Here is a 25,068-nt window from a genome sequence, read left to right as displayed (position 1 = left end):
TACTGCAGTACTGTAAACAACATTTTGATAGCAGCAGCAGCATCTAGTGGTTGTTGGTTTAATAGTTATGCACTTGCAGCCCTGATCAGGAACATTGGCACCATCTACGTTTTAACAATGTAACTTGCAGTTGTGCTCAATGATTTTGCCCTATAATTTGTACATCCTTATTAGATGTCATTGTATTGTGCGCATGCACCTCCTACATACAATAAGCGTATATGACATCATCCTGAATTTGCATTCTCAAAATGAACCAAGGCACACTAACATCAAATCAGTCTATTTATTAAATATTTAAACCACATAAGTATAATTTCATTGATGCTAGATGGTCTGAGGGGCAAAATGTGGCAGAAGTCCTCAAGTGTGTCACAGCTTCTAATAAAATATTATATGAGAAATTACCTTTTCTTCCCTCCCTTTTCTACACTCAGGCATCAGGTGGCGTTCCTGTAGAAGGACAGCATGTCATCCAGACTTTGGGTGGGGCCTTGAGGTGGCTGCTGCGGCTGTTCGGGCTCTTTTGGTTGGGCCGGGGCTGCCTGAAGCTGGCTGGGCTCTGTGGGTTTGGGTGGCAGGTTGGCCTGGTCGGGCACGGTGGGTTGGGGGTGCACCTGGGGCTGGAATTGGCTCGGCATCGGGGGCGGACACTGAGGTGGATATTGGTTTTGGTAGTATGGGGGGAAGTGAGGAAACGGGTAAGGTGGGCAGATATAGTGTGGAGGAGTAAATGGAGGGTAAAAAGGAGGAGGGGGATACTGGAGGTTGGCGGGGGGAGCTGGTGGGTGACATGGTGGCGGAGGCTGTGGCTGGACTGGGGGATTTTGTGGGGGCATAGGATGTGAGGGGGCAGCTTCTGGGGGAGGGCCTGGATTGTCGTCCTGGCTCTCAGTGCTCCCACCTGCGTCTTGTGTCCACGGGAAGGACATTGGGGGATTTTTCTTTTCTGGCATTTGAGTTTTTGCGGGTTTCGGACGTTTCTGATCGGTAAAGTACGTGGAGGGAGGTGCAAACTCGGAATCTCTCTCCGACTGACGGCGACTTTTCCATTCACCAAACATGGATTCTTGAATACAAAAAAAAAAAAGTCGGAAAGAAATGCAAGTTGAATTGTCTGTCAGGGGGCAGAAATTCTAATAATTTTCATATGGATGTTTCTGATGGTAATTAGCTTTTTTTTTCCTGCCAACCACTAGTGTATTATTTACATCGGGGGCTTGGGAGTTGATTTTTAAAAAAATTTTTAGACCAGAATAAATCTCACAAAAAGACACATTATGTATGCCTTTTAGAATGTTGTTGACATGCAAAAGTAGGTTATTGTCAAAAGGAAATCTCAACTTTGCATCATTTGAAATTTTCGATGAACCTTACTTGTGTTAAACATAGACAATAAAAAATACAGTATATCCCTTCATGTTATCTCACAAACGCTAACTTCAAACATGATGCCCATTTGAATTATGTCAACACAATGCATAAATAATAAGTTGACATTATTTCATATTGGCTAAAAAGTACATGAGGCAAATGTGTTTTCATGTGGTCAAATACTTTTTTTTTTAACCATCTGTGTCCATTTGGACCTCTCTTACCCTGGAGAAAGTGAAATATAGTTTTGTTAAAATATTTTGTTTACCACTATAATTGGATTTCTGTGACTCCTTTGCAGATTTATTGTTTATGATTTATGTATATACACAAATGTACCTTTGCCTCTGTCCCACTCCCGAACATGTGGGACTCCAGGTTTGGTGTCCCTTCTTTCCTGTATCTCCACCTCCACTTTCTTCACTCTGCTGACCTCTGGTGGATCTTGAGATGGAGGCGAGGAGGGCGCAGTCTCGTCCTCATCTGCAAAGTCACCATAACCACACAAGCAGATATTTTACCAAATGAAACAAAGAAACAAGAATTGGACATTGTGGTGGATTTTAACCTTCATTCTCCTCCTCTAGCTGCTCTTCCTCTGCAACACCTCCTTTGGCCTTCAGTTTCCTCTGCTTTATTTTGGCCAGCCGTGCCTGCAGGATGGCCTTCTTTTTCTCTTTCAGTCGTTCTCTCTTGCTTCGCTGGTCAGTTGTCTAAAAAAAAATGGATGGTCAGCTTTTTCAGGGGTGCATACCAGGCTTATTTAATTAATGTTGGCTGAGTAAACTTTTTTTTTTTCTAGGCAATGAATATTGTTAATATTTTGTAAAAATGTAATATGTACAGTGTAATTGAAAAATTAGAGATACTAAGAGTCTCTGCGGGTTTAAAGAAGTCAAATGTAAGACTTAAAACCTTTTCATTTAAAAAAAATTTTGGACATCGTATAATTAAGGCCTTTAATAATTCCCCTAAAAAAAAAAAAAAAAAAAAGATACATATTTTATACTGTATTAAGCAGCTTTTATGCTTTCTTCTTCATTCATATGTAACCTTCAGCTATACAGATGCCGAGTCTACTTTGCAAGTGGTGTGTTTGTGATAACTAAGTCTACCACGACAAGCTATCCACCATAGTAAAAAAAAAAAAAAAAAAACAATATTAAAAAAATATATTAGAAAATGTTATTTAATGAAAACAACAGTGTTGTCAAAATAATTAAATACAAAACTGCAATGTACTGAAAAGTTAAAAGCAACTCAACTAATGGTACTGAAAAAAATGTATTGCACTGATTTACTGAAGTTTAAGTTTTATTTAAATGCACACATCCATGACGAGCAACTCACCTGGTCCCTAAGCATGTCCAGAGTCTCCCTCTGCTTTCTGCGATCCTCCTCGTCGTGAGAGAAGGCGAAGTAGCCCACGCCAAGCTCCCGCGCCTCTGCCAAATGACACAAAAGCAGCAAAGTGAAGGCGATGATTTACGCTCCCAATCAGGGGAGCCCCAACGAGGGCTAACCTTGAGCCCTGATGTTCTCGTAGTGGACGGGTCCAACTGGCTTCTTCATGGCTTCCTCCTCTTCTCGCTCCCACTCTTGCCTCTGCAGCTCTCTGCGCATGTCTTCTGACAGCAAGTCAGCTGGGATTTGTCTACATAGAACAAATACACGCTCAGATCACAAATCCGTTATGAAAAAAAAATTGCAACTGTATTTGATTACCCATTTCCTTTGAAGTCGTGATCCATTTTCACAAAATCCGGCAGGTCTTTCTTCATACACCTTCGGGATCGCCCCAAAGCGTCCACAAAGTCGACCCTACAGCAAAACAAGGTGCATCAATTTACTTCTGATGACTTAACTAGACAACACTATAATCATAGAAGCAAACTGTGTCAAACGTGAAAATGAGAATTACCATTCTTCATCTGGGTTTTGAGGAGGGGGAACAGGGGACAATCTGGCTCTTTCCTCCTCCTCACTGTCTGCATCCTTCTGTGTGTGCGTTTCTCTTCGTTTATCAATAATTTTCTGAGCAAAATCCACCAGGTACAACCCCTCTGTTTCTTCATCTAACAAGAAGGTTCATAACATGAAGCACAATTTTAAATCACACATACAGTTCGTGGCATGTAATTCATATCTGACCTGGAAAATTTCCTTTAGTCATCTGTTCGTAGAGTTTGGCTTTCTCCTCCAGCTTGCTCCTGGTAAAGAAAAAGTATTCATTACAGTTTTAGGGCTTTCAATACTGACAACTTACTTTGCATTATCCAGGCTTCTCTGCTCCTCAGCCAACTGCTCTGCATCTTTCTCAGCTCTTGCCGAAACTCCAGAGTTTTGCTTGACCCAGACATTTGGTTTCTACACAGTGGATACAGCAGCATATCAGGTTGACAGCACGTTACAATATGGAAAAGTTTAAATTAGCATTTAGTACCTTAACTTTGGGTTTTGGTTTATGAGCAGCGCCAACACTTTCTTGGCCAAGTCTCTGCTGTTTGAATTGCTCCTGCTTTCTGTATAGCTCAGCTTTAAGGTCCACCAGCTATAAGAAACCAAACGTGTTCAAGAAACAACTTTAGACGATAACCTACGCAAATCAATGTAGAGTAATGCTAGAAAACTAGCATGTTGGCTAAAATTAGCAGGGCTTCTGGCGACATATAATGTTCACGCGACGTCGATAGTATGTTTACAAAAAGTACAACTTACCGAAGAGGCAGTCACGTCAAACGGTCTCTTCTTTTTGTCCATTTTAATATCTTTTCTCGACAAAATTTTGAGACATAATTCGTAAACAGAACACAACACTCCGCTAACCTTCTTCTGCAATTTTGCAAGCTAGTAAATGCAGTACCGCCCTCTCGTGGCCAAACCTCTGAAATACAGCCGCTGTTTTGCTCCATTAGATTTGGATTAATACTAATTTTAAAACTCAGTATGTTAAAAGATAACATTCCAATGTTAATCTCAAATAACCATTTTAATAGTACAATAATGGGTTTTATATGCTATCATTTATAATATTGAATTTAAAAACACAACATCAATAATTTAATCATTTATATTTCGTGATTGTAGTATTTTATGCAATATTGGCTCATTTTTGTAGCCACGTCGTTATTATAGTTCTAATCTTCCAAATTTAAAAACTTTTACTATTTTCAAAGTCATTAATTACAAAATATCAAACAATTATTGATACAAATTAAGAAAAAATACGCTACTAATAAGGACGTAACTATATGACTACATTAATGCAACAAACATTGCAGGCCAGCGTATGCAGTTTGACAGTTGCTTTGGATTTTCGTTACAAAACTGTTCCATCCTACTGCACTAAAACACATGAAAATCAATTACCCCATGTTGCTTCAAAACAAGCAAAAAAAAAGTCCAATGTTCTTCAACGAGCAAAGAAAAGTTGTTTTTGTCTGGAGTAAGAGGGTCAGACAAATCAAGAGTAGCGATGGATGTGTTGCCGCATGTATTGGACACATTTGTTGCATCCGGACCAAAAGTGTGCTCTGGCCTACATGTTGGGATTGCATTTATTGAGCAACTGGCAACAGCACACCGCATGCTGTCTGCCATGAGTCAGTCACTTCAAGACTTTTGTCTGATCAAAATAAAAAGCACTCAAAATGAACCTCGAGACGGAAATGTGCTCGTCCTTCAGAGCTACTTCAACTCCCCAATCAATGATGTGGCTTAAATGTTTTGCTGGTCCTCTTCTGTAACTTACTGTATTGAAGGCACACACGCTAAAACAAAACTGCAGAAACTTAAGAGTTTCATTTATTTGGCAAACTTACAAACCAAAGCAAAACAGACCACATAGAACATGTTAAAACAATAAAACCACAACAATATAACTGCTTATGACAGCATGCAACGCCACAAATGTACATTTGTAATGCACATATGAAACTCGAAATACATATATATTAGTGAGGAGCCACAAACAACGCAGCTTCAACAAAGCTGACTTTTGTAACATTCAGCAACATTATCTCTCGCACTCAGATGCCGTAAAGCTGAGTGGTATTGTTTCGGATGGTGGCGAGCACGGTGGGCATGTCTTCCCCTTTCAGCAGGCTCAGCTCCTGCAGGGTATGGATGCCCAGTCCCGGATGGGAAAATCTGCAGAGGTCTTTTTTAACCTATCAGAACGGAAAGAAATGCAATTAAAGAATTTGACCTCTGCTACAGAGTAACAATAAAAATGTAAGAAATGCACTTGAGGAGGAATAGACAATACTTACTGTTGATGATGCTTAGTTTGTAACTAACACATAACTACGTTTACAATGAACATACCATTCTTGGCAGGAAATATGGTGCATCTGTCTCCAACACAATGCGGTCTAGAGGGATTTTGCGGACAGCATCTCGGGCTTCCTTTGCTTTGGAATAGGTGATCAAGGCTGTGAAGCCCACGTACATGTTGGGGAACGCTTCCAGGAAGGGTTCGATCACTGGATAGCTGTTTGTAAAACAGTGCCTAAAATCCAAAATAGAATCCAAAGAATCAGGTCACAAAAGGCAGGATAGGATTGTGTTGATGTAGTTAGGGGACCCCAAAGCTTTCCGCTGAGGGCCACTTCAGCTTGTGTTTGTGCAGCAAGCTAAAAGCAATTAAATATACTGAGGGTCAACATTATTTTATGCTAAGTAGTAAAACAATTGATCGGAATATATGGCTGGAAAGCCGATAGCCCATACACACCCGTACAAGCTGTTGAAGCGACAGGGTGGCCATCTTTCTCCTCCGAACTTGTGAGCAGACTACTGGATACACTATACGGTATACATACAGATTAGACATATAGAGCTCGTAGGCAGTTCGTATAGGGATAGAGGAGGGGTGGGGGGTTTGTGCAAAACATGCAAGACTGCGGCGCTCGAGGACTGGAGTTTAAGACCTGTGGTATAGTTTATACAGTAGTCTCCTCGCAAGGTGGGAGTAACAAGATGGCCGCTCTGTGACTTCGACAGCTTGCACTGGCGTGTATGGGCTATTGGCTATCCATCAATATATACAGGTCAGTGGTCTGCAACAAGTCACTTGGAGTTCAGAGGTAAAAATAAAAAATACTCTAAAAAACTAAAAAGAAATTGGTGCTTTTTTGGAATTTTTTTTTCTTCTGTTTTTCTTAATATTTTTTCCCTGTTTTTTGGAATAATTTTTTAATGACAAAAATAAATATTCAATACAACAGAAAAAAAAAATTCAGAAAAACAGAAAATAAAATACTAAAAAAAAAAAAAAAAAAGTTTTTCTTTTTCAAGCGAATGCAATACACTTCCATACATAACAATAAAAACATTTTTTCCTTTTTTAATTTTTAATATTTTTATAACATATTTTTTTTAGTGCAGCGATCTGAAATTAGCCCCTAGACTGGAATTTGGACACCCCAGAATTAGGTAGTAAAATGTCAAGAGTCAACAATAACATGAACCCACCTGTGAATTTTGTAATCTGTGGGGACGCACTTCTTCAAGATTGTCATCAAGTCATCATCTGCATCCCTGCAGTGGATCAGCAGAGGCTTGTTCATGGTCACTGCCCATTGCAGCTGCCGCTCAAACACCTTCAATCAAGACAACCAACCATGAGAACACGAAAGCTTCCTTCCATTCTGACTCGTATTACGCAAGTCCAACTCTACCTCTTTTTGCTTGCAGGCACTCGTGTTGTTTTTATAAGAGTAGTCCAAACCCATCTCGCCAAACGCCACGGCTTTTGGGTGGCCCATAGCTTTCAATATGCTGCGTTCGTTACCACGCGAGTACTCGTGAGCAAAGTGTGGGTGGCACCCAAAAGCCCCCCAGACCATGTCTTCAGTCAGGAGATTCTCCCACAGGGCTTCCTTGGACATGAGCCTTGGGTTGCAAAAGTCTGCAATGCAGCCTTCAAACTCCGTTGGGAAGCTGCTGTGGTACATACTCCGGAAACGGGCGAAGGAGCCGCGGAAGCGCAGTTTCCCGAAGAGCATGTCGAGATGGCAGTGCGTGTCTATGAAGCCGCCGGTGTTGTAGGGGTAACTTGACCAAGGGGGTTGAGGGTTGCCCAGGGACAGCCTCGGTTTAGGGGTGCTATCATGTTGAAATGAGGAACGGGGGGAATGGATGGAAGAGCCGGCATATGACTGTCGACGTGTGGCTGCGGAGGTACTTTCTTCACTATCAGAATGTAGCAGCAGAGGAAAATGGTCATCGAAATCTAGGGTCTTGGCGTTTAGAGCTGTGCGAGCAACTCTGGCCGCCGCTGAGGGGCTTCCACCTTCTTGGTGCTTGGATGACTGTTGGGACATGAGGAAAGTCCGCTTTAAATCCGTTAAGTCCTCCCTGCATTCGCTCGGGGGTGAAAAGGGAGACGTGTCATCACAAAAGCTGTAATTCGCTGGTGGGCTCACGCAGCTGTCGGAGGGGTGATTCCGAGGAGTCATACAGTAAGACAAGGAATCTGGAATAAATTCAAGAGCATGGAGGGAAGTGTCCTGAGCTTGCGGTTCAAACTCTGAGGCAAAGGAGTTTTCTTGGGAGTCATGAGGATCTTTGAGAACGTTTTCCATCAGAATGTCCTGAAAGACAAATATATTGAAACTTTAAAGATGCATCAATTTACCATATCTTGTATATCACTTTAACATATCTTATACTGTATACACATGCGTATATTAATGGTGTCAAAATATATATTTGAAAGAATGGGCTCTGCGACATGCGCATGGCTCACAAAAATGTTTACCACAAGCTTTGTTTCACCCACAGGTACATATTAAATTGTAAATAATGGTTAAAGAGGAGTCATCCAAATTTTTTTTTTTTTACAATATGTCCTATGCAGCCCCACTTGTCGAAACATGATATTTTGATTAATATAGCATTTGTGGAATATGAAAAAAAAAAAAGCAGCAAAACTGACCAGTTTTTATCACTGATCTGAAAATATGAATGGAAAGACAATAGGCCAAATCTTTTGAAGTCACGAGGCCGCCAAGAAACGCATCTCGACATATGATCCTACACATTTATAGTATTGCAATTGGACAATATTTGAGACAGTACTGAGTAGAAACAGCATGATTTATGGTGTTTTAAATTTATTAAACATAAACAAGAGGACTTTAAGACATTTTACAACTTGCATTAAATACATGTATAAATGTTTGTATACAGGAGGAAACTTGTATATATTTTTTAATTAAACAACTATAACTATAATTTAACAAAAGATGCCTCTGCTAAATGTAATATTGGGGTCTAAAGAACTGAGATAAAAGAAAAAAAAAGAAAAAAGAAACAAGAAAAAATGGGGTTATTAAAGCAGCACTTGTTATTTTTTATTTTTTTATTTTATTTTTTTTAACTTGTTATAAAATAGTGACCACCCCGGCAGAAACACCCCACCCCGCCTCCGGCCTTATACAAGCTGTATATATGTTTCATCTGTACGTATACCGTGTAGTTGATACAGTAGCCTGCTCACGAAGTGGGAGGAGCAAGATGGCTGCCCTGTGACTTCAACGGCTTGCACGGGCGTGTATAGGCCATCGGCTATCAGGTCATATATCCATCTCGGGGACGGCCATTTTGCCACTTGATGTCGATTGAAAATGACATCACAGTCATTGCTCAGGGAGCAACCAATCACAGCGTAGCTTACAAATCTAACATGACTAACCGCAGGGGAAAAAATGAGCTGTGATTGGTTACTTGAAAGAATGTGGTGTCATTTTCAGTCGACAGCAAGTGTTAAAATGGCCGCCCTTTTGAGATGGATAAATATGGGCGGAATTTGCTGCTTAACGCTGAAATTTTTATCTTTTAATTTTATTTCTTTACCTACATTCGTATTTTATGTTAACCACTTTGGCCTTTGGTGTTATTTAATTCTTGCTTTGTGCAGTATTTTGTGCTTAAACAAGTAAAATCTGATTGGATTTAATATAATCCATTAGAACACTGTAAAGTTAATAAAGGTTTTACCAAGGCAAACGGAATTGATTATTCTGATTTCAAAGGCTGAACAGATTGTATTCAAAGTACTTCCACTGTATTATAGTTCATCCAATAAAAAGGCTCCAGGTTTGATTCCGACTGGCACCAGCATATGGCCTGTGGAGTAAATGAGCAATGAGGTCCTGTATTCCCTTCCCGCAGTTGCAGAGGTGCCCTTGACAGCCAATTTACTCAAGTGCTCCCAAACCAGTAGAACGCTGCCCCACTGCACCCTTCTGTGTCGTTAATTGCTTTGCGTGAACCCTTTTTGCACTGCCAATAAAAGCCACATTTTTTTTCACTGTCATTTATAAATATTACAGGCTGGCTGGCAAATAATTTGTTTTCAGAGGTAGTGTCAAAGTTGAGACACAGGCACGGGGTACATCCTAACTGTCGGGCAGACGTTATAACCAGCGGCCAGTCTGTTGGGATGTGTGCTTTTTTGACGAGCACTGTATAGGACAAGAATCGGTTTCTATTGATTAATTGGGACTTACCCTTTTGTCCGCTTCAGGCACTGTGTCATCATCTTGGCCAAATGAAACCACTGTAGAGCACTGATCGTCACTGATGTCCGGCTGTGGCGACCAGCAGCAATCAGTTGTGAGTGAAGCCTGACTGTCTTCACCAGTCGTCACCTGGGGGCTTGCAGGGGGCAGAGACTGGCAGCCGGTGTCACTGCTAATTTTTGTAGGGGTGCTCATCATTCCCCTGCTTTTCAGCGCTGCAGATAATGCCATTTTGTAGATTGCGTTGAAGCCTTCCTCTGGCGTCCTATCCTTTTTCTTTTTGCAAACACGAGATGGAAGAGGGGATGTATCTATATCACCTTGTGTAGACTCCTGCTGATTGGTGTCCTGTGAAATGACCAAAAATAAACCAGTACTTCCATTGTCTGCCATTGCGAAATGAATTGTAAAATAAACATCTTTTATTCATCTGGATGACATGCTGCTGAAATTTACCTGGGATGTGAACATTTCAAAACACTTCCTGGCACGCTTCCTGAGGTCAGCTTTGCTTTGGGAAGACACAGCTTCAAGAGGCGTCTCGGCTTTCCTCTTAGGGGTGTTGAGACTCAGATCACCAAAGCTGATTGGACCTGGGGAGTCGCTGACAGGCAATTCTGCTTTAGGCAACACTTTGCCAGGCGTGCGTTTTGCATCTCTTTGATGGGCAAATAAAGTAGGAGAGAAAACTCTTTGATGCTTTGATATCTTAAAAGCCACCTTCTTCCTGTTCCTGTCCATGTTGGAAAACCTAGACAGACAGACAGACATATAGACAAGATACAGTAACGAAATGATAGAAATTGTATAATATACTTAGCCTATAAGTAAATTCGTATGATGTAATGCTATACAAAAGTTAACAAAGAGGGTCCAGTAAATCCTCGGTCACGTTGTTTTTCATTCTTCTTGCAATGAAACGTAAAAATAACTCGACATTCATGTTTTGTGTGCTGTTTTTTTTAACAGTGTAGTAACGTTAGACTCACCAAAAATATTGGAAGTTGTTAATTACAAGCCAAATAGATCCTGGTAGGCATGCGTGACGTTAGCCTAGCTGCAGCTAACCAAGCATTAGCCATCTTTTACCGCTAACTATACACTCAAAAAGCAAACAACACACAAATAAAAACACAAATAAAGGCATTTACATAGGTGCAATGTCATTAAGTTGGCACATGAAAGTCAACGTGTGCGTAAAAAAACATTTTTTTAAACGAAAAAAGTCGTTAAAGGAAAAAAGACTGCTGTCACCAAATATGTGATTCGAATCATCTGTGTCCACTTCGTTTCAGTGAGTCAGAATCTACGAGGAAGAGTGGGAAGATTTTTTAGGACGATAAAGTAACCTGAAAAAGTTTTTATTCCAAGTAGAACGTTGTTTGGGTACATCATTTTGTAACGCCAGATGGAGAAAAAGTTGCGCGTTGCTTTTACCTCGCGAGATTTGGTCAACAGAACAGGTGTGACTACGAACATAACTTCTTTTTTTAAGTAACCGAAAGTACACTGTTGTAACTCTATGTACATTGTGGGGAAAAAAATATCACTAGATTACTGCCATCCTTACTGTTTTTAATTTGAGTTTGTTTGTTTGTTTGTTTGTTTGTTTGTTTTACGCACGACTGTTTTTATAACAAGATTTACCGTAATTCTAAAATTTCGATGTTATAAATTTCACACGATGGCGCACTAGGTTGCACAGCAAAGTAAGAATATGTAGTCACGTGGCAAATGAAGGCATGCTCGTAGTACAGTACTTATTAATTTTAATTGTGTTACTTATTTATTCCATAAAAGCGTTTTTCATACAAATTTTGTATCTTACATATAAAGGCGATAGTATGGCTTAATCTCTTATATACTTAATCAAGAATATGAGATGTTAAAATTTAGGGCACTCTCATGGCCTGGCCAATTCACAATGCAATTTTTTATTTTTAGGAGAAAATAAATGAAGCATAAACATTTTGACTATCCGCATTTAATACTGGAAATAAAATTAAAACAACCCTTCACAAATATTCTGAAGCAAACAATTCACACTAGGGGTTAATATACTCTGCAGAAATTCAGAAACATCTCATAATAATGAATATATAGTCATGGCCAAATGTTGGGTGACTCATTTAAGTTATGAGAGATGAGCAAAAACAAACCAATCCACTGAAACGTTGTCATGTTCAGGTGCAGCCTTAAAAAGAAAAAGTAGCACATCTGCCTCATTGTTCACTGGTTTGTGATTTGAATCCTGGCTCCAGCCTAATATGTGGCGTGTACAGTCCAGGATGTGCCCAAGTCACCCACACCAACAAGAACGCTCCAGAAGAAAAGGCTGCAGCGACTAAAGAAAAGAAAGAAAAAAAAAGTTGTATCCTCCGTGAAAATGTTTATTAAACTCGTTAAACACAAGGCACAGGATTGGGAAATTAAAATCCTCTCAGATTTTAGGTAATCCCAAAGCCATGTTGTAGGCACAGAGGCTATAACCTTTGTCTGTAAGTGAAGAAATACTGATGTTTTAAAATGATCATAATTTCAAAGAACATTTAGCCATCTTAATGTTCCCTAATGGATAGCGTAGACTATAGATATTGATGTAGATTACTGCATTTGTGCATTACTAACTCATTGTTGTCTATAAGTCTACGTCGTAATTGTATTTAAAATAAAAATAAAAAAACAAAACGCCTTCTTGGGTCTGCCATGAAACAAAATAGCTGTCATTCTTCCATCTAACACTCACATGTGAATGAATGTGTGGCCATGGATGGAATTCATCATATGCTGCATAAGGTCAGAGTCTGACCTTATGGTCTGACCGTCAGACCAAGACTCACATGAGGAGTGTTTCTTTTCCACTAGCCAGTCGCGGAAGCCCCTCCTGGCACGTTTGTTGAATACATTCCTGTACTCTGGCATGTTTTGAGGCAGGTGGGAGCTTGTCGGTGTTTTATGATGCTGACCTGCTGGAAAAGTCACTGGACATAAAATTCAGACAAACAACCATTCCCACTGACACTTATGGACAGTTTAGTCTACAATGAACCTAACCGCGGTTCGATTCTGGTTGGCTCCAGCATATGGGAAGGTGACGTAAAACAGTCCCTGTATTTCTTCCCTACAAATTTAAGCATTGCAATTCAATTTACTCAACTGCTCCCAAACTAGCAGAAGGCTGCCCACTGCACAACCCAGACATTAATTGTTTATTTACACAGGCCCCTTTCTCACTACCTATAAAAGTAACGATTTTAACCCGCCCCCCGCTGTTTTTATTTCTAAAGATAAAATACATAGAGTGAGTTGGAGCCATCCTATTTTATTATGATTTAATGAAAACCAAGGTTAAACTTTTTTTCAGCGAGATGTTTGATTGCAGTAAAATATGGTGGTGGCAGCATTGTATTTTGGGACTGTTTTTCTTCTAGGAATTTAGCAATTTCAATTAGCAGTCAGTTAGCATGCAAATAGTCAGGAAATCCTACTAGAAAAGCAGACAATTATTTGGGGTTAATTGGACACACTAATTTATGACAGGTGTGCTGACTCATATTTAAAAGGGAAGTCAACCAAAAAAATACAAAAAATTCTTCTATACAATATGTTCTATGCAGCCCCACTAATCTAAATATGGTATTCTCGATAATATTGTTCGTGGAATATGGGTTAAGTAGAAAAATCCAGCAGTTTTTATCAGTATCACAAGGCGGCCATTTTGCCACTTGCTGTCAAGTGAAAATTACATCACAGTTGTTCAGGTAGCAACCAATCACAGCGCAGCTACAGAAAACAGGTGACCTGTGATTGGTCGTTGCCTGAAGCCTGAGCAACTGTGATGTCATCTTCAGCAAGTGGCAAAATGGCCACCCCCTGAGATGGAACAAAATGGCTGTATTTTGCTTCACAACTCATATTTCACAAATGTAATATTTATCAGAATGTCATGTCTTGATTAGTGAGGCAACATATAACATATAATCGTCCAAAAATGTTTAAGGTTGACTTCCTCTTTAACATGACGTTGAACGTGAGTGGTTAATTGCGGACATTATTATACTGTCATTGTGCGCACACTTGTGCAATCACATCTCAGTTTTTTTTTTTTTTTTAGTTCCCCTCAGGTGTAAAGTTTTGAAATAATGGCTCGTTGTTTCTATTTCACAAAAAAACTCAAATTTGAAAAAGGGTGTGTACACTTTTTATTCACTGTATGCTATAACTGTAAGCCAAAATGTATTAAATCCCCCCTCAACATACATACAACGCTTCATAATGACAATGCGAAAAGTTATTTTGGAAAAAAAATAAAACAACATAAGTAAGTTTGGTGCATATTATAAGCAGTTTGTTCCATTCCTCTTTGTAGCATCTCTTAAGCTCCATCAAGTTAGATGGTGAGGGGCGGCACAGATAAGTGACATGACAATCATCGTATTGGTAATGGAACTTATTCCAACATAGCAGTAGAAAAGCATTAATAATACAGCAAAACCACGGCGGCAACGACTCATAATGTTAAAAATATTCATGTGTTCGGTAGGGACGTAATGATATCCAAACACCACAATATGATAAATATGAAGATATTAATATATGATTAAAAAAATAATAATAATCATAATAATGTATAAAAACTTACTATCTTGTACAAAAACAAAAAAGCACAATATTGTATTTTTGTACATAACAGCAGTGACAGAAATTGGCTTGGTCATGTGCCGATTGGCTCAGCGGATCAAACTATCATGGGGGCCATTCGTGGCCCACCGCCCATTTTCTAGTGGCCCATAAAAAAAACATAACTTTTGACACAGCCTGCTTTTCAAGATATGCAAATAAAGTATTTAAATATAAAATATAAATATTTCTCTTTGTAATTTAATTAGTTAGATGTGTCAGTTCAAGAAGCAAAAATATTTTCCTCCATGTTCCACTGTCTGTGTCAAGGTGTAATTTGTGAACATAATCACATTAACGATTAAGTAAGATCCTCAAGTAAACCCATTTTATTACCGATTACTCTTCCTTTGATTTTGAATGTGGAGATTGGCTCAGGGCCGGGGAGGATCTATTCTTGTGGGATATAGGGGTGTGGGCCACCCCTAAATCAAGAAAAACCCCAAACTGCCCTGTTTAGAAATAACTAAAAAAACAAAAACAAAAAAACAAAAACAAACAGATAAACTATAGTACATAATGAATTGACATATTCATTCTAGTTTGTTTAATAAAGTCATCTTTCGATTAGTCTCTATGTAGTGTTTGACTGAAGCGGCCCAAAAGTAATGTTTCTTTGACATAGATGTTGAAAAATATTTGCTGGTATGACTGATGAATAGGAGTGATAATTGCCAAAACATGCACAATTAAAATTAAACTGCACTAATAAACTAACCACCAGAGGATGCTAGAGCTACACAAATGGAACACAGTGTTCCTTCGCTATTACGCGGTTCACTTTTCGCGGAAATTGAAATTGAAAATGTTTAAACAAGAGAGAAATGTGAGAAAATGTAAATGCCGCGATGAGAAAAGTGTATAAATTGTGTGGCGAGGTGTTTTAGAGCCTTAAAACATTTATAATAAATGTAAAACATAAAGCTAACTACTTCGCGGATGTCATTTATTGCGTTTTTTGTTTTGTTTTTTTAACCTAACCCCAGCGGAAAACGAGGGAACACTAAAACTTCGCCTTTTTAACAGATTGTCTGCTTTAAATATTGTGGCAATTTTAAAATTTAGATCTTTCAAAATTTATTTAGTGGTATCTTTTGCCCTAGCGAAAGGTGGGCGTTTCTGTAAGATCAGTTCAAACAATCAAACAGTGAAAAGAAAAAGTTCAGTCTATCTGTTTGCCTTGAGCGACAGACCTCAGGTTGGGGGGGGGTGATCTTAATTACTCCCCCTGGTGCCTTGGTTTCTACTGCGTACACGTAGATACAGCGTTAAGCATTGATTCAACCGCTGTAGATTTTTGGACGAACTGGGCAAATCTTCCAGCTCTTCGATGAGGCACCGCGCTATTTCCAAACGTCTGTAGTCCTCTGGCCGTACCAGGCGACGGACCACCAGAAGGGCCAAGTCCTTGAGGCTGTAAACTGTGGACACGTGCAAGTTAGTTAAATGCATACTTGGAACTGGAATCATTTGCATGTTTCTACTTTAGGATCATCTTAAAATCTGATTTCTAATTTTAATCACTTCACGTGTAGAAAAAGCAGATGAAAACAAGTTTAGCCTTTTGAGATGTTTTCCCCTTTTTGGTGTCTTGTGTGTCTACTGTAAACCTACCTGGCAGAGTAATATATACAAGTTGAGAAATTAGACCACATTCATTTTCTGGCACAGTAGCCATGAAGACCACTTTGCCGTTCGCGTTCAACATGACATCATTCTCGACATCTATGAATATCCATGGGTGACCTGGTGGGGGTCACATTCATTAAAAAACAAAAAAACTCAACACTCTCTGAACACTGCTGTGAAAGCGTTATCTTACCGACGTAGGTGTTGATTATTCGTCCCGTCATGGGCTGTAAGTCGTCGAAGGGCTGTGGCTCCCCACGGAAATCAATCCACAGTGGCCGGACCACTCGGGGAGTGCGGTTACAAAATATAAATTTCAAGGGAATGCGAGTGTTTTGGGAACGAATCGGGGGCAGAGGCGCGTTTCCATCTTGCGACATCGTTGGTGTTCGAGAGTTAGCGCTAAAGCTAATTTGTTTTCCAACAACGGCTGGCCGTGTTAGCAAACGCTAACTAGCATCAGAAGGCTAACGGGAACACAGAAAAAGGCATACGTCTGTTATTTCAGTATATGCATCTAGCTGTTTCGCTGAAAACAAAAACAAACACGACGAACAGAAACGCCACCAGCTTCTTCCTTTAAAAACAAAACAAAAACAAAAACAAACTTTCTCTTTTCCGGTTAGCAGTCACGTAACACTCGTTTTACTCTTCCTGTGATTGGGCGAGGACGTCATGACGTCGCTGGTCTTGGATTGGCAATTGAGGGGAAAATATAACTTGTTTTGTATACAGAGATAAAGAAATTTGCAATATTATTGATGTTTTTACTCTTAGTGAAATGTCATATTCAATTGTACCCCGTGGGTGGTATTGTTGTGACCCATTTTGTGCTCTTTGATGGTTCTGACCAGGCTATTTCAAAATAAAACCCCACCCCCGGAACTCCATGTTTTCGGGCATTTATAATTGATAATTAAATTGATACATTGTGTCTCTCAAATTTGTTGGCAACAAGAGAGGTTAAAAGATGCTAGTTATGTCACTTTTGATACTTTTATCTATTTCTTGGAATCAACACATCATTATGAACAAAATGTATACCAGATGAAAGACCACAGTCTTAGGTATATTTTTTGTATTCATGTCATTTTCATACTTTGTGTCAATACAGAGATAAGCCATCAAATAGAGGGCGTGAACATGTGACACCAATGGGTAAGCTGTCACACTGGATTTTGCAGCTAAAACAAGGACACAATGATCCTTTTTCTCCTGTTTTGTTTTGGATTTGTTTGTTTGTTTGTTTGTTTTTAGAGCCAGAGAAATTGTTTGCCATTGATCTTGAAAATTTACCATAATCATTGAACTAACTTTACACAACCCACCCCTGGCCGTTTATACAAAGAAAACTGATATTTCACATTTTCTTTACGCCCTCTGGTGGAGAATAAAATTACAACGTGACAATTTATCTGTGATAAAACTAGTCCCGGTCAACCCCGACTCTATTTTTTATTTGTGTGTCAATAATATACTTTGTAAAACTTTCTACGTTAATGTGTAATGATATAATACTGAACTGGAATGTATATTTATTTTGTCAGTTCTTATTTGTTGTTATATTGATAAATAACGTGTTACTGAATTGTCAAGTTGAATATCATGACAATAAAAACAAACAAAAATTAAATACTTGGTAAGGATGGTGCAAAAACATATCATATTATTCGTATACATATTTTAATTTTAACTTTATAAATCCTTAGCCTTGATTCAACATAGAATCTGAAATCTGTATTTAACCATTGTGAAGGTTGCTGGTGACCTCCCTATCAGTTGATGTTGCACAATATTCTTGGCCATTCTTTAAATGTATTTAACACAGTTCTCTATTGTATTTTTAATCATATCCCCTATGGTTCTAATATAATTTTTATATTATTGTTTGACATAACATTAGCCTCATTGCATAACTGCCGAAGTCATTTTTAACTTTCTGTTAAAATAAACCTAAAAATACCAATGTGATTGCTGAAAAATGTGTATATAAATGTCAGAACAGGACAAATTGTTGCAAATGAATGGCTGAATTAAATGTCTCAAATGAAACTGCACAACCTAATTTGAATGCTAACATTTTACACAAAGCGGTGTGACGAGTATGTGGATGTTATGAATCATACATGAGCCTTATCTCAACTCAGTTAACAATACTGTGTGAGATTTTAAACCCATGCCTGAGGTAACGCTCACGTCACTGACATCAAAACACCAAATTAGTGGCTGCATTTCAGAGGAATGATTCATGGCCTGACGCTGGGACCAAAAGATGTGTTCAGTCAAAAGATGTGTGAACACAGACTTGTAAGGTGGCTCGTTAAACATCCTCCACAGACCAAATATATACACAAATACATCTTCATATAGCATATGGGGCAACCGTGTAGTTTTGATTTCGGATGTATAGGAATGTTTGTGTTAAATGCCAGGTGTTAATCGGGTTTGTTTCGGAGCCATCACAGTGATGACAATCATCATTAAGTGGAGATAATATGGCACAACAGTGACATTACTAGGAACTGTACGTCCCTCAAAAATTGGCAAAAGGATGACAAGAAATCTGGTCATGCTGCAGAGCAAATACTGACAGAATGAAAACTGCATTCGCATTGGTTGCATATCTGACATATCCATATATGGGCAAGGTTTGAGTTAGGGATGTAATGATATCCAGACATCACGATATGATATCATCACAATATGAAGGTCACAATACGATAATTATCACGACATTGTGGGAAGGTTAACGATACAAAAAAGGTCACAATATTGTATAATAATGAGCTCATACTAAATAAAAACGCAATACTGTGCTTTTGTACATAATAGCAATGCGTATCAACAACCTACAATCTCTAATAAGACTGAATATAGAGGCACTTACTTGCTACTGCACGCACATATTGAGTTCCTCCACATATTGACTCACAACATATTGTTCACAAGCATATGACGATTACTGTGGGTTTTAAACCTAAAAGGGGCAAAACATGCCTTGTAAAAATTAAACTGCATGAAAAAACTAGCCACCAGAGGGTGCTAGAACTGCACACATGAAAATCAACTTGACTTTTTTTTTAACAGATGTGCTGCTTTTAATAGCTTGACATGACAACGACGATATATTGTGGCAGTTTTAATATCGCAATATGACAATATCGCCTTATTGTTACATCCCTATATTAAAAAACAATGTACTGTTCCTATTGCATTAAAAAAAACATGTCACAAATGATTAAAAGAAGCCTGAACTGCACCTGCATGTGGCAGGTTCATTCTGAACACCGTCACAACCCCAGTTAGATGGTGTGCACACTTATGCAACCCCATTTTCTCAGTTGATAATTTTACAGAATATAAATGGAAGCTCCACCCTTGTGTTAGCGTCACATAAACCTGCCCACAGACGCACACTTGATGATTCGAGCCAAGCTCACATCACTCTGCACTTCTGACTTTATTCTGTAGCGCGGCGACTTTTCAAAACAGCAGCTTCAGTGGACTTTCTGAATATTTGCGCGCAAGCTGAGCATTTCGTCACATACCTCCACGTCGGGCGCAGGCAAGAGGAGGATGTCACCGGCAATCAACGACAGCGATCCGGCGGATCCGAGAGACGAGACCCTGGCCCGGGTGGAGATCACGCTGCTGGCCATCATCTTCTCCAGCGCCGCCGTCCTGAACGGCGTCCTGCTGCTGGTCCTGTGGCGGCAGCGCAAGCACATCAGCCGGATGCGCGTCTTCGTCTTCCACCTGGCGCTGGCCGACCTGGTGGTCACTTTCTTCCAGGTGTGCCCGCAGCTCATGTGGGACATCACGGACAGGTTCATCGGGCCGGACCTGGTGTGCCGCCTGGTGAAGTACCTGCAGGTTCTGGGCATGTTCTCGTCCACCTACATGATCGTGGCCATGACGGTGGACCGGTACCAGGCGGTGTGCAACCCCATGGTCAAATTCCAGCGGACGCACCGGCGCATGAACGCGTCGGTGTGCGCGGCGTGGGGGGTGTCCCTGGTGGGCAGCCTGCCGCAGGTGTTCATCTTCTCCCGGGTGGAGGTGGCGCCAGGCGTGTTCGACTGCTGGGCAAAGTTCGTCCAGCCGTGGGGGCTCAAGACCTACATCACGTGGACCACCGCGGTCATTTTCGTGGCGCCGGTCATCACGCTCGTCTTCTGCCAAGTGCGCATCTGCAGGGCCATCCAGCAGAACCTGCGCCGGAGAGCGCGACGCGGCCTGGCGGGTCCGCTGCCCCCAAGAGCCAGCGGCGCCGCCGGCATGTCCAAAGCCAGGGTGAAGACCCTCAAGATGACCGTGGTCATTGTGCTGGCCTACGTGGTGTGCTGGTCCCCCTTCTTCACCGTTCAGTTGTGGTCTGCGTGGGACCCCAATGCACCCAAAGAAAGTAAGTGCATGGCACTCCATTAAAATAAAATAAAACAGAATAAAATCTTTATAAAGATAGTGGGGAAAATGTAAACAGATACACAAAATATGTTATCCGAAGACATATAAGGTTAAAAAAATAAAAATTAAAAAATCAGTAGTGTCAAACACGTTTTTGTCCGTACCACGTCATAATTTAACCTAGACTATGAAAACAAGATACCATATAGTCATTTCATCACAAATTGTCTGATACTGTATATGAAAAATCACAATTAAAGAATTTGGAATCAGAAGCCATGGAAAGTAGTGGCAAGCAATTTCAGTACAGATTTTCTACCAAAAATGAAAATAAATACAGTAAATGCATTGTGGAACAAAACTCACTTTGGTGCTAAAAAAAAAAAAAAAAAAAAAAGTTTCCAATAATTTCAAATTACATCAATTATTTTAATAATTTTAGAATGTGAAACTATCAAAATGTTAAGTAGGCCTTTCTCCATGACTACAGTATACCAAAAATATATCTCATATGTCATTTTCAACTAAAACATAACAATTAACAAAACTGAAAATGTGACCAAAATGTTTTATTTGTTGATAACATACATCAGCTTTTTTTCTATAACAACTGACATAGAAACAGGGCTGGACTGGCCATCTGGCATACAGGGCAGATGCCCGGTGGGCCGGCCTCTTTTGGGGCCGCTGCAGTGCTTTTTAATTATTATTTTCCTACGTTTTATCCCAAGAGACTGGTCCACAATTCAGAGGTACCGGTCCGATAATCCAGTTCGAATATAGATAGCAAACTGAAACATCATCAATAAACATCAGTGGCAAAACTACAATGTTAGAAAAGAATCGTGCTGGGTCAAAATGCCAGGACCAATTTTTTTTGTGCCAGTCCAGCCCTGCATAGAAATGATCGTTTCCAATTAGTTTAAATCAATATAAAGTAAAAGTAACAACCATTAACCGTAAAATAGTTGGGAAGCTTATACTATAAAGAAATGAAATTGAACATATATGGATGCTCAAAATTTCTTGGTAAAACAAAAAAAACAAAACTTTTTTGCGAACCATTCACTACGTTCTCAAAAACTTGCAATCCTTCACCACTCAGTGAGATACCACCTAAAAGGGTTTTAAGTTAACCAGTGATATGAAGACCTCTTACCGGGAGCACGATTCAGAAACCCAGCTAACCACCGTTCCTTTTTGGCGGCCATGTTGGAAGGGGCAACTTTTCCTTCAAAGGCAATGGACATTGAAAATAAGTCGTGACTTGTTCACTCATTTCTCAACTGATTATTACGAGGTTTACTGTTGTTGTTTTTGTCAATGCCAAAATGTGTGCTATCAATAAATACAATTCGAAAAAAAAAAAATGCCCCTCCCCCCTTTTTTTAAACCTCTGAAATGTAATTCCCAGCTTAAGCACAATGTGTCAGCGTCTTTCTTTTGGTTAACTTGCTGTCCGCACGGAATTTGCTGACTACTTTGCCCCATCCTAGCTTAGCGCTAGCATTGAAAACTCAAAAGGGCCATGTTGTATTTTCATATCTATGGTTGTAGCATAGCCAGATAGATGCTAATCGTGACCTGTTAGCTTTAGCCTTAAGATATAGCGGGCTAAAGGCTAAACTATGTGGTTGTTCTAAGTATACAATGAGTAATTCTTCGTTTTGTTTTGTTTTACAGTAAATTAAACCCAACTTGACAATAAAAAAAAAAACCTGAAAGCCGATTTTATACTCATTTTATCTGTCATTGCCACCAGGCTTGTATCTCAAGTTTGCGCATGCAAGACAAAACAGAATAACAGTTGCGTAAAAGTCTTTGAAGTCAGTCACTCATCTGAAGGCACCACAAGTCAACTAAGGTGACTAGTGATGTCACGATCGAATATTCTTTAGAATCAATTGATCTATCGATTAGATTAATCAAATTAATCGATTAATTTTGACAGCTCTAGGTGACACCACTACAAACTATATCACCAATAAATCATCATGGTTAAATTAAGACCTCGATGATAGCGTCAAACAAAAACATTGATCATTTGTAAAAGATTTTTTTTACGCAGCTCCAATATCGTTCGACTGCACAGGTGTTATCTAACGTTGCGACCCGTTTGTCGTCGCAGCTGCCACGTTCACCATCCTGATGTTGCTGGCCAGTCTCAACAGTTGCGCCAACCCGCTCATCTACCTCCTCTTCAGCGGTCCGCTCCCCCGGAGGCTGCTGATGCCGGCGTGCCAGCGGCGCTCCTTCACCAAGGACTCCACGCACGACGAAGCCACGCTGGTCAGCGCCTTCTACACCAGTTTCAAAAATCTTACCAATGACAAGTGAATAATGCGTGTCGGGGGGCGGTTGAGGAGAGGCGGGCGGCGATGCTAATCCTCCGCGGTCTCTCCGGGTTGGAAAGATATCATTTGTCAGTGACACGTGATATTTTAAATACGGCATCTCTTGGTCCAAGCACAAGCGGGTGGCCTGCGTGGTGGAGTACGTTCCAGATGCAGGATGTTGGATAAACACAAAAAGAGGGCAACTATGTCTGACAGTCTCCATAAGCAATCATGTTTCATTCGTTTGTTATGGTGTTACTCAAGTATTGCAGAACATTCAGACACCTGTGCGATTAACAACCAAAAAACAGTGGCGTCTTGAGATATCAGTTCAGTTTGTTCAGTGGCCAGACGTTTAACTCCAAACGCTCATATCGGAAATCAACTTTTTCCCCTTTGAAATGAACAGAAATGGCTAAAGATGTGTTCTCAATAAAATTAACTAAACGTTGCTTTTGTAGGCATAAAAAGCAGGATTATAGAAAATGACATTCAATAATTTGCTACAAAAATTTGGCTGTGCATGAAAGACAATACTGCCCGTGTCATATTTCTGTCAAATTTATACCCCCAAGTGAAATATGTGTATCGCCATCTAGTGGTCAATACTGGAATTACACCCAATATAGATGCATCTAAATCTAAATAATAAAAACAGCAGGACCGCATGGAACCTGTGATGGTGACAGGTTTACTGGAATCAATTTCAGCCTGCTTCAAAAAAGAACTAACAATTGTGTGTGTGTGTGTTTTTTTTAAAATAAAAAAACAGCACTACAATGTTGAACTATTATAAAAACAACAACAACTTTTGAATGTAAAGCCTGGGGAGGTAAAATACAGACACACAAAAAAGAAGAGTTTCACAACTACACAAAGTGACTCAGTAAGCTGCAGTAATATTAGTCATTTTTCCACAATGGATAAAATAAATATATATATTTTTATGCCTGTGAGTTTTGTTAATCTGTCTGTTGACGTGTCGCTCCACATTTTGTGTTAAAAAATCTGCTCCTTAAAGGGATACTTGACTCATTGAGCCCTTTTCAGCAGTAAAAAATGTTGTCAATAATTAATGTGGTAACTTCATTATTTTTTATGTACAGTTTAAAAAGTAATTTTTCTACTTGCTGTCGACTGATGAGATCACCTGTGCTGAGGAAGTAGGTAACGAGTCGACCAATCATGGCTCAGTTTACTGACCAAACCCAGAAAACAGGTGAACCATGATTGGTTGTTACCTACTTCCTCAGTACAGGTGATGTCATCATCAGTCGACAGCAAGTAGAAAAAAAAACTTTTTAAAGGTATTAATTGGACATGAAAAGTAATGAAGTTATCAAATTCATTCTGGACAAAATATTAACTTTTCACTGCTGAAAGCTGTTCAGTGAGTCAAGTGTCTCTAAGCATAGAGATGCCGCTGGTTAGACCTACTATGCATTTGTTAGCATTAAGCTAAGCAAACCTACAGTGAAGCATTGTGGTCATTTTAAATACATGAAGTGTACCCCTCATTGTTTTATGTTTGACATTAAACTTCAACTGGACGATGTTGAGTGTCATGATTGTGTGTCGAATCTCAAATCTTTGCTTGCAAGTCAATCAAAAAATAAAAATAAAAATCTGTACAACGGTTTTTATCTTGAAAAACTCGGAAGTTGGGTTATTCATATCTCAAGGCACCACTGTCCTATTTATTCCAAGGCAAAATTAATTAATCAAGCATGAGCACTATTAGCTTAAAAGATGCATTTTTGACTATTTGATTGTTGGACCTGATTACATGTCGTGTCTCATGAGATATGGGCTTAGGTAGCCCGACGCATGATTTAGTTTATATTTAATACAGAACAGTGATTAAACTATTAAATTAATGTGTGCAAATAAACGTATATCAAAAACCTTACAGTGCTGGTTTTGGAGTCTTTTTGGCTGTCACCAGGTTCACTAAATTACAAGCAAACAAAGCTGAAACAGCCATTACTTTATCATTTGAAATTTTTGTCATCTACTCTCCGCTATGGAGCTACAGTGGATATAAAAAGTCTACACACCCCTGTTCAAATGCCAGCTTTTTGTGGTAACCATTTATCCATGACCTGTAACTCAAC

The 25,068-nt window shown here is 39.6% G+C and overlaps 4 protein-coding genes across 4 annotated transcripts; 1 reads left to right on the top strand and 3 right to left on the bottom strand.

Moving 5' to 3' along the window:
• Positions 1 to 272: 272 nt before the first annotated feature.
• ccdc174 (coiled-coil domain containing 174) lies at positions 273 to 5,007 on the bottom strand. Its single transcript, XM_077529409.1, has 11 exons — positions 4,093 to 5,007; positions 3,818 to 3,925; positions 3,641 to 3,741; positions 3,526 to 3,584; positions 3,296 to 3,449; positions 3,100 to 3,195; positions 2,898 to 3,028; positions 2,725 to 2,819; positions 1,943 to 2,087; positions 1,714 to 1,857; positions 273 to 1,069 (listed from the first exon to the last, which is right to left on the bottom strand). Exons 1-11 carry the CDS (start codon positions 4,132 to 4,134, stop codon positions 441 to 443), a joined length of 1,704 nt encoding a protein of 567 aa, XP_077385535.1. The 5' UTR covers positions 4,135 to 5,007; the 3' UTR covers positions 273 to 440.
• A 149-nt stretch (positions 5,008 to 5,156) lies between these two features.
• On the bottom strand, positions 5,157 to 12,083 carry tatdn2 (TatD DNase domain containing 2). Its single transcript, XM_077529408.1, has 7 exons — positions 12,062 to 12,083; positions 10,359 to 10,653; positions 9,891 to 10,250; positions 7,056 to 7,970; positions 6,850 to 6,977; positions 5,701 to 5,884; positions 5,157 to 5,543 (listed from the first exon to the last, which is right to left on the bottom strand). The coding sequence occupies exons 2-7, from the start codon at positions 10,641 to 10,643 to the stop codon at positions 5,403 to 5,405; spliced, it is 2,013 nt and encodes a 670-aa protein (XP_077385534.1). The 5' UTR covers positions 10,644 to 10,653; positions 12,062 to 12,083; the 3' UTR covers positions 5,157 to 5,402.
• LOC144023687 (oxytocin receptor-like) lies at positions 11,133 to 24,037 on the top strand. Its single transcript, XM_077529410.1, has 3 exons — positions 11,133 to 11,365; positions 19,683 to 20,616; positions 22,747 to 24,037. Exons 2-3 carry the CDS (start codon positions 19,788 to 19,790, stop codon positions 22,953 to 22,955), a joined length of 1,038 nt encoding a protein of 345 aa, XP_077385536.1. The 5' UTR covers positions 11,133 to 11,365; positions 19,683 to 19,787; the 3' UTR covers positions 22,956 to 24,037.
• vhl (von Hippel-Lindau tumor suppressor) lies at positions 14,081 to 17,003 on the bottom strand. Its single transcript, XM_077530573.1, has 3 exons — positions 16,405 to 17,003; positions 16,197 to 16,328; positions 14,081 to 16,003 (listed from the first exon to the last, which is right to left on the bottom strand). Exons 1-3 carry the CDS (start codon positions 16,589 to 16,591, stop codon positions 15,798 to 15,800), a joined length of 525 nt encoding a protein of 174 aa, XP_077386699.1. The 5' UTR covers positions 16,592 to 17,003; the 3' UTR covers positions 14,081 to 15,797.
• Positions 24,038 to 25,068: the final 1,031 nt, after the last annotated feature.

The sequence above is a fragment of the Festucalex cinctus genome, chromosome 8 (genome assembly GCF_051991245.1).
Source record: "Festucalex cinctus isolate MCC-2025b chromosome 8, RoL_Fcin_1.0, whole genome shotgun sequence".
Taxonomy (NCBI): domain Eukaryota; kingdom Metazoa; phylum Chordata; class Actinopteri; order Syngnathiformes; family Syngnathidae; genus Festucalex; species Festucalex cinctus.
Note: the sequence above shows the minus strand (reverse complement) of the source record. Positions and strands in the feature narration are given on the sequence as shown.

Coding starts and splice junctions, on each gene's coding strand:
- ccdc174 (XM_077529409.1), bottom strand. CDS start 4,134: ATGGACAAAAAGAAGAGACCGTTTGACGTGACTGCCTCTTCG. Junction 3,585..3,640: donor AGAAGCCTGGATAATGCAAA/GTAAGTTGTCAG, acceptor TTTCTTTACCAG/GAGCAAGCTGGAGGAGAAAG. Junction 2,088..2,724: donor TGGACATGCTTAGGGACCAG/GTGAGTTGCTCG, acceptor ATTTTTTTTTAG/ACAACTGACCAGCGAAGCAA.
- tatdn2 (XM_077529408.1), bottom strand. CDS start 10,643: ATGGACAGGAACAGGAAGAAGGTGGCTTTTAAGATATCAAAGCATCAA. Junction 10,251..10,358: donor TTGAAATGTTCACATCCCAG/GTAAATTTCAGC, acceptor GTCATTTCACAG/GACACCAATCAGCAGGAGTC. Junction 7,971..9,890: donor TGCCTGAAGCGGACAAAAGG/GTAAGTCCCAAT, acceptor TTTGTCTTTCAG/GACATTCTGATGGAAAACGT.
- vhl (XM_077530573.1), bottom strand. CDS start 16,591: ATGTCGCAAGATGGAAACGCGCCTCTGCCCCCGATTCGTTCCCAAAAC. Junction 16,329..16,404: donor AATAATCAACACCTACGTCG/GTAAGATAACGC, acceptor GACCCCCACCAG/GTCACCCATGGATATTCATA. Junction 16,004..16,196: donor TGTATATATTACTCTGCCAG/GTAGGTTTACAG, acceptor ACGTGTCCACAG/TTTACAGCCTCAAGGACTTG.
- LOC144023687 (XM_077529410.1), top strand. CDS start 19,788: ATGTCACCGGCAATCAACGACAGCGATCCGGCGGATCCGAGAGACGAG. Junction 20,617..22,746: donor CCCCAATGCACCCAAAGAAA/GTAAGTGCATGG, acceptor TTGTCGTCGCAG/CTGCCACGTTCACCATCCTG.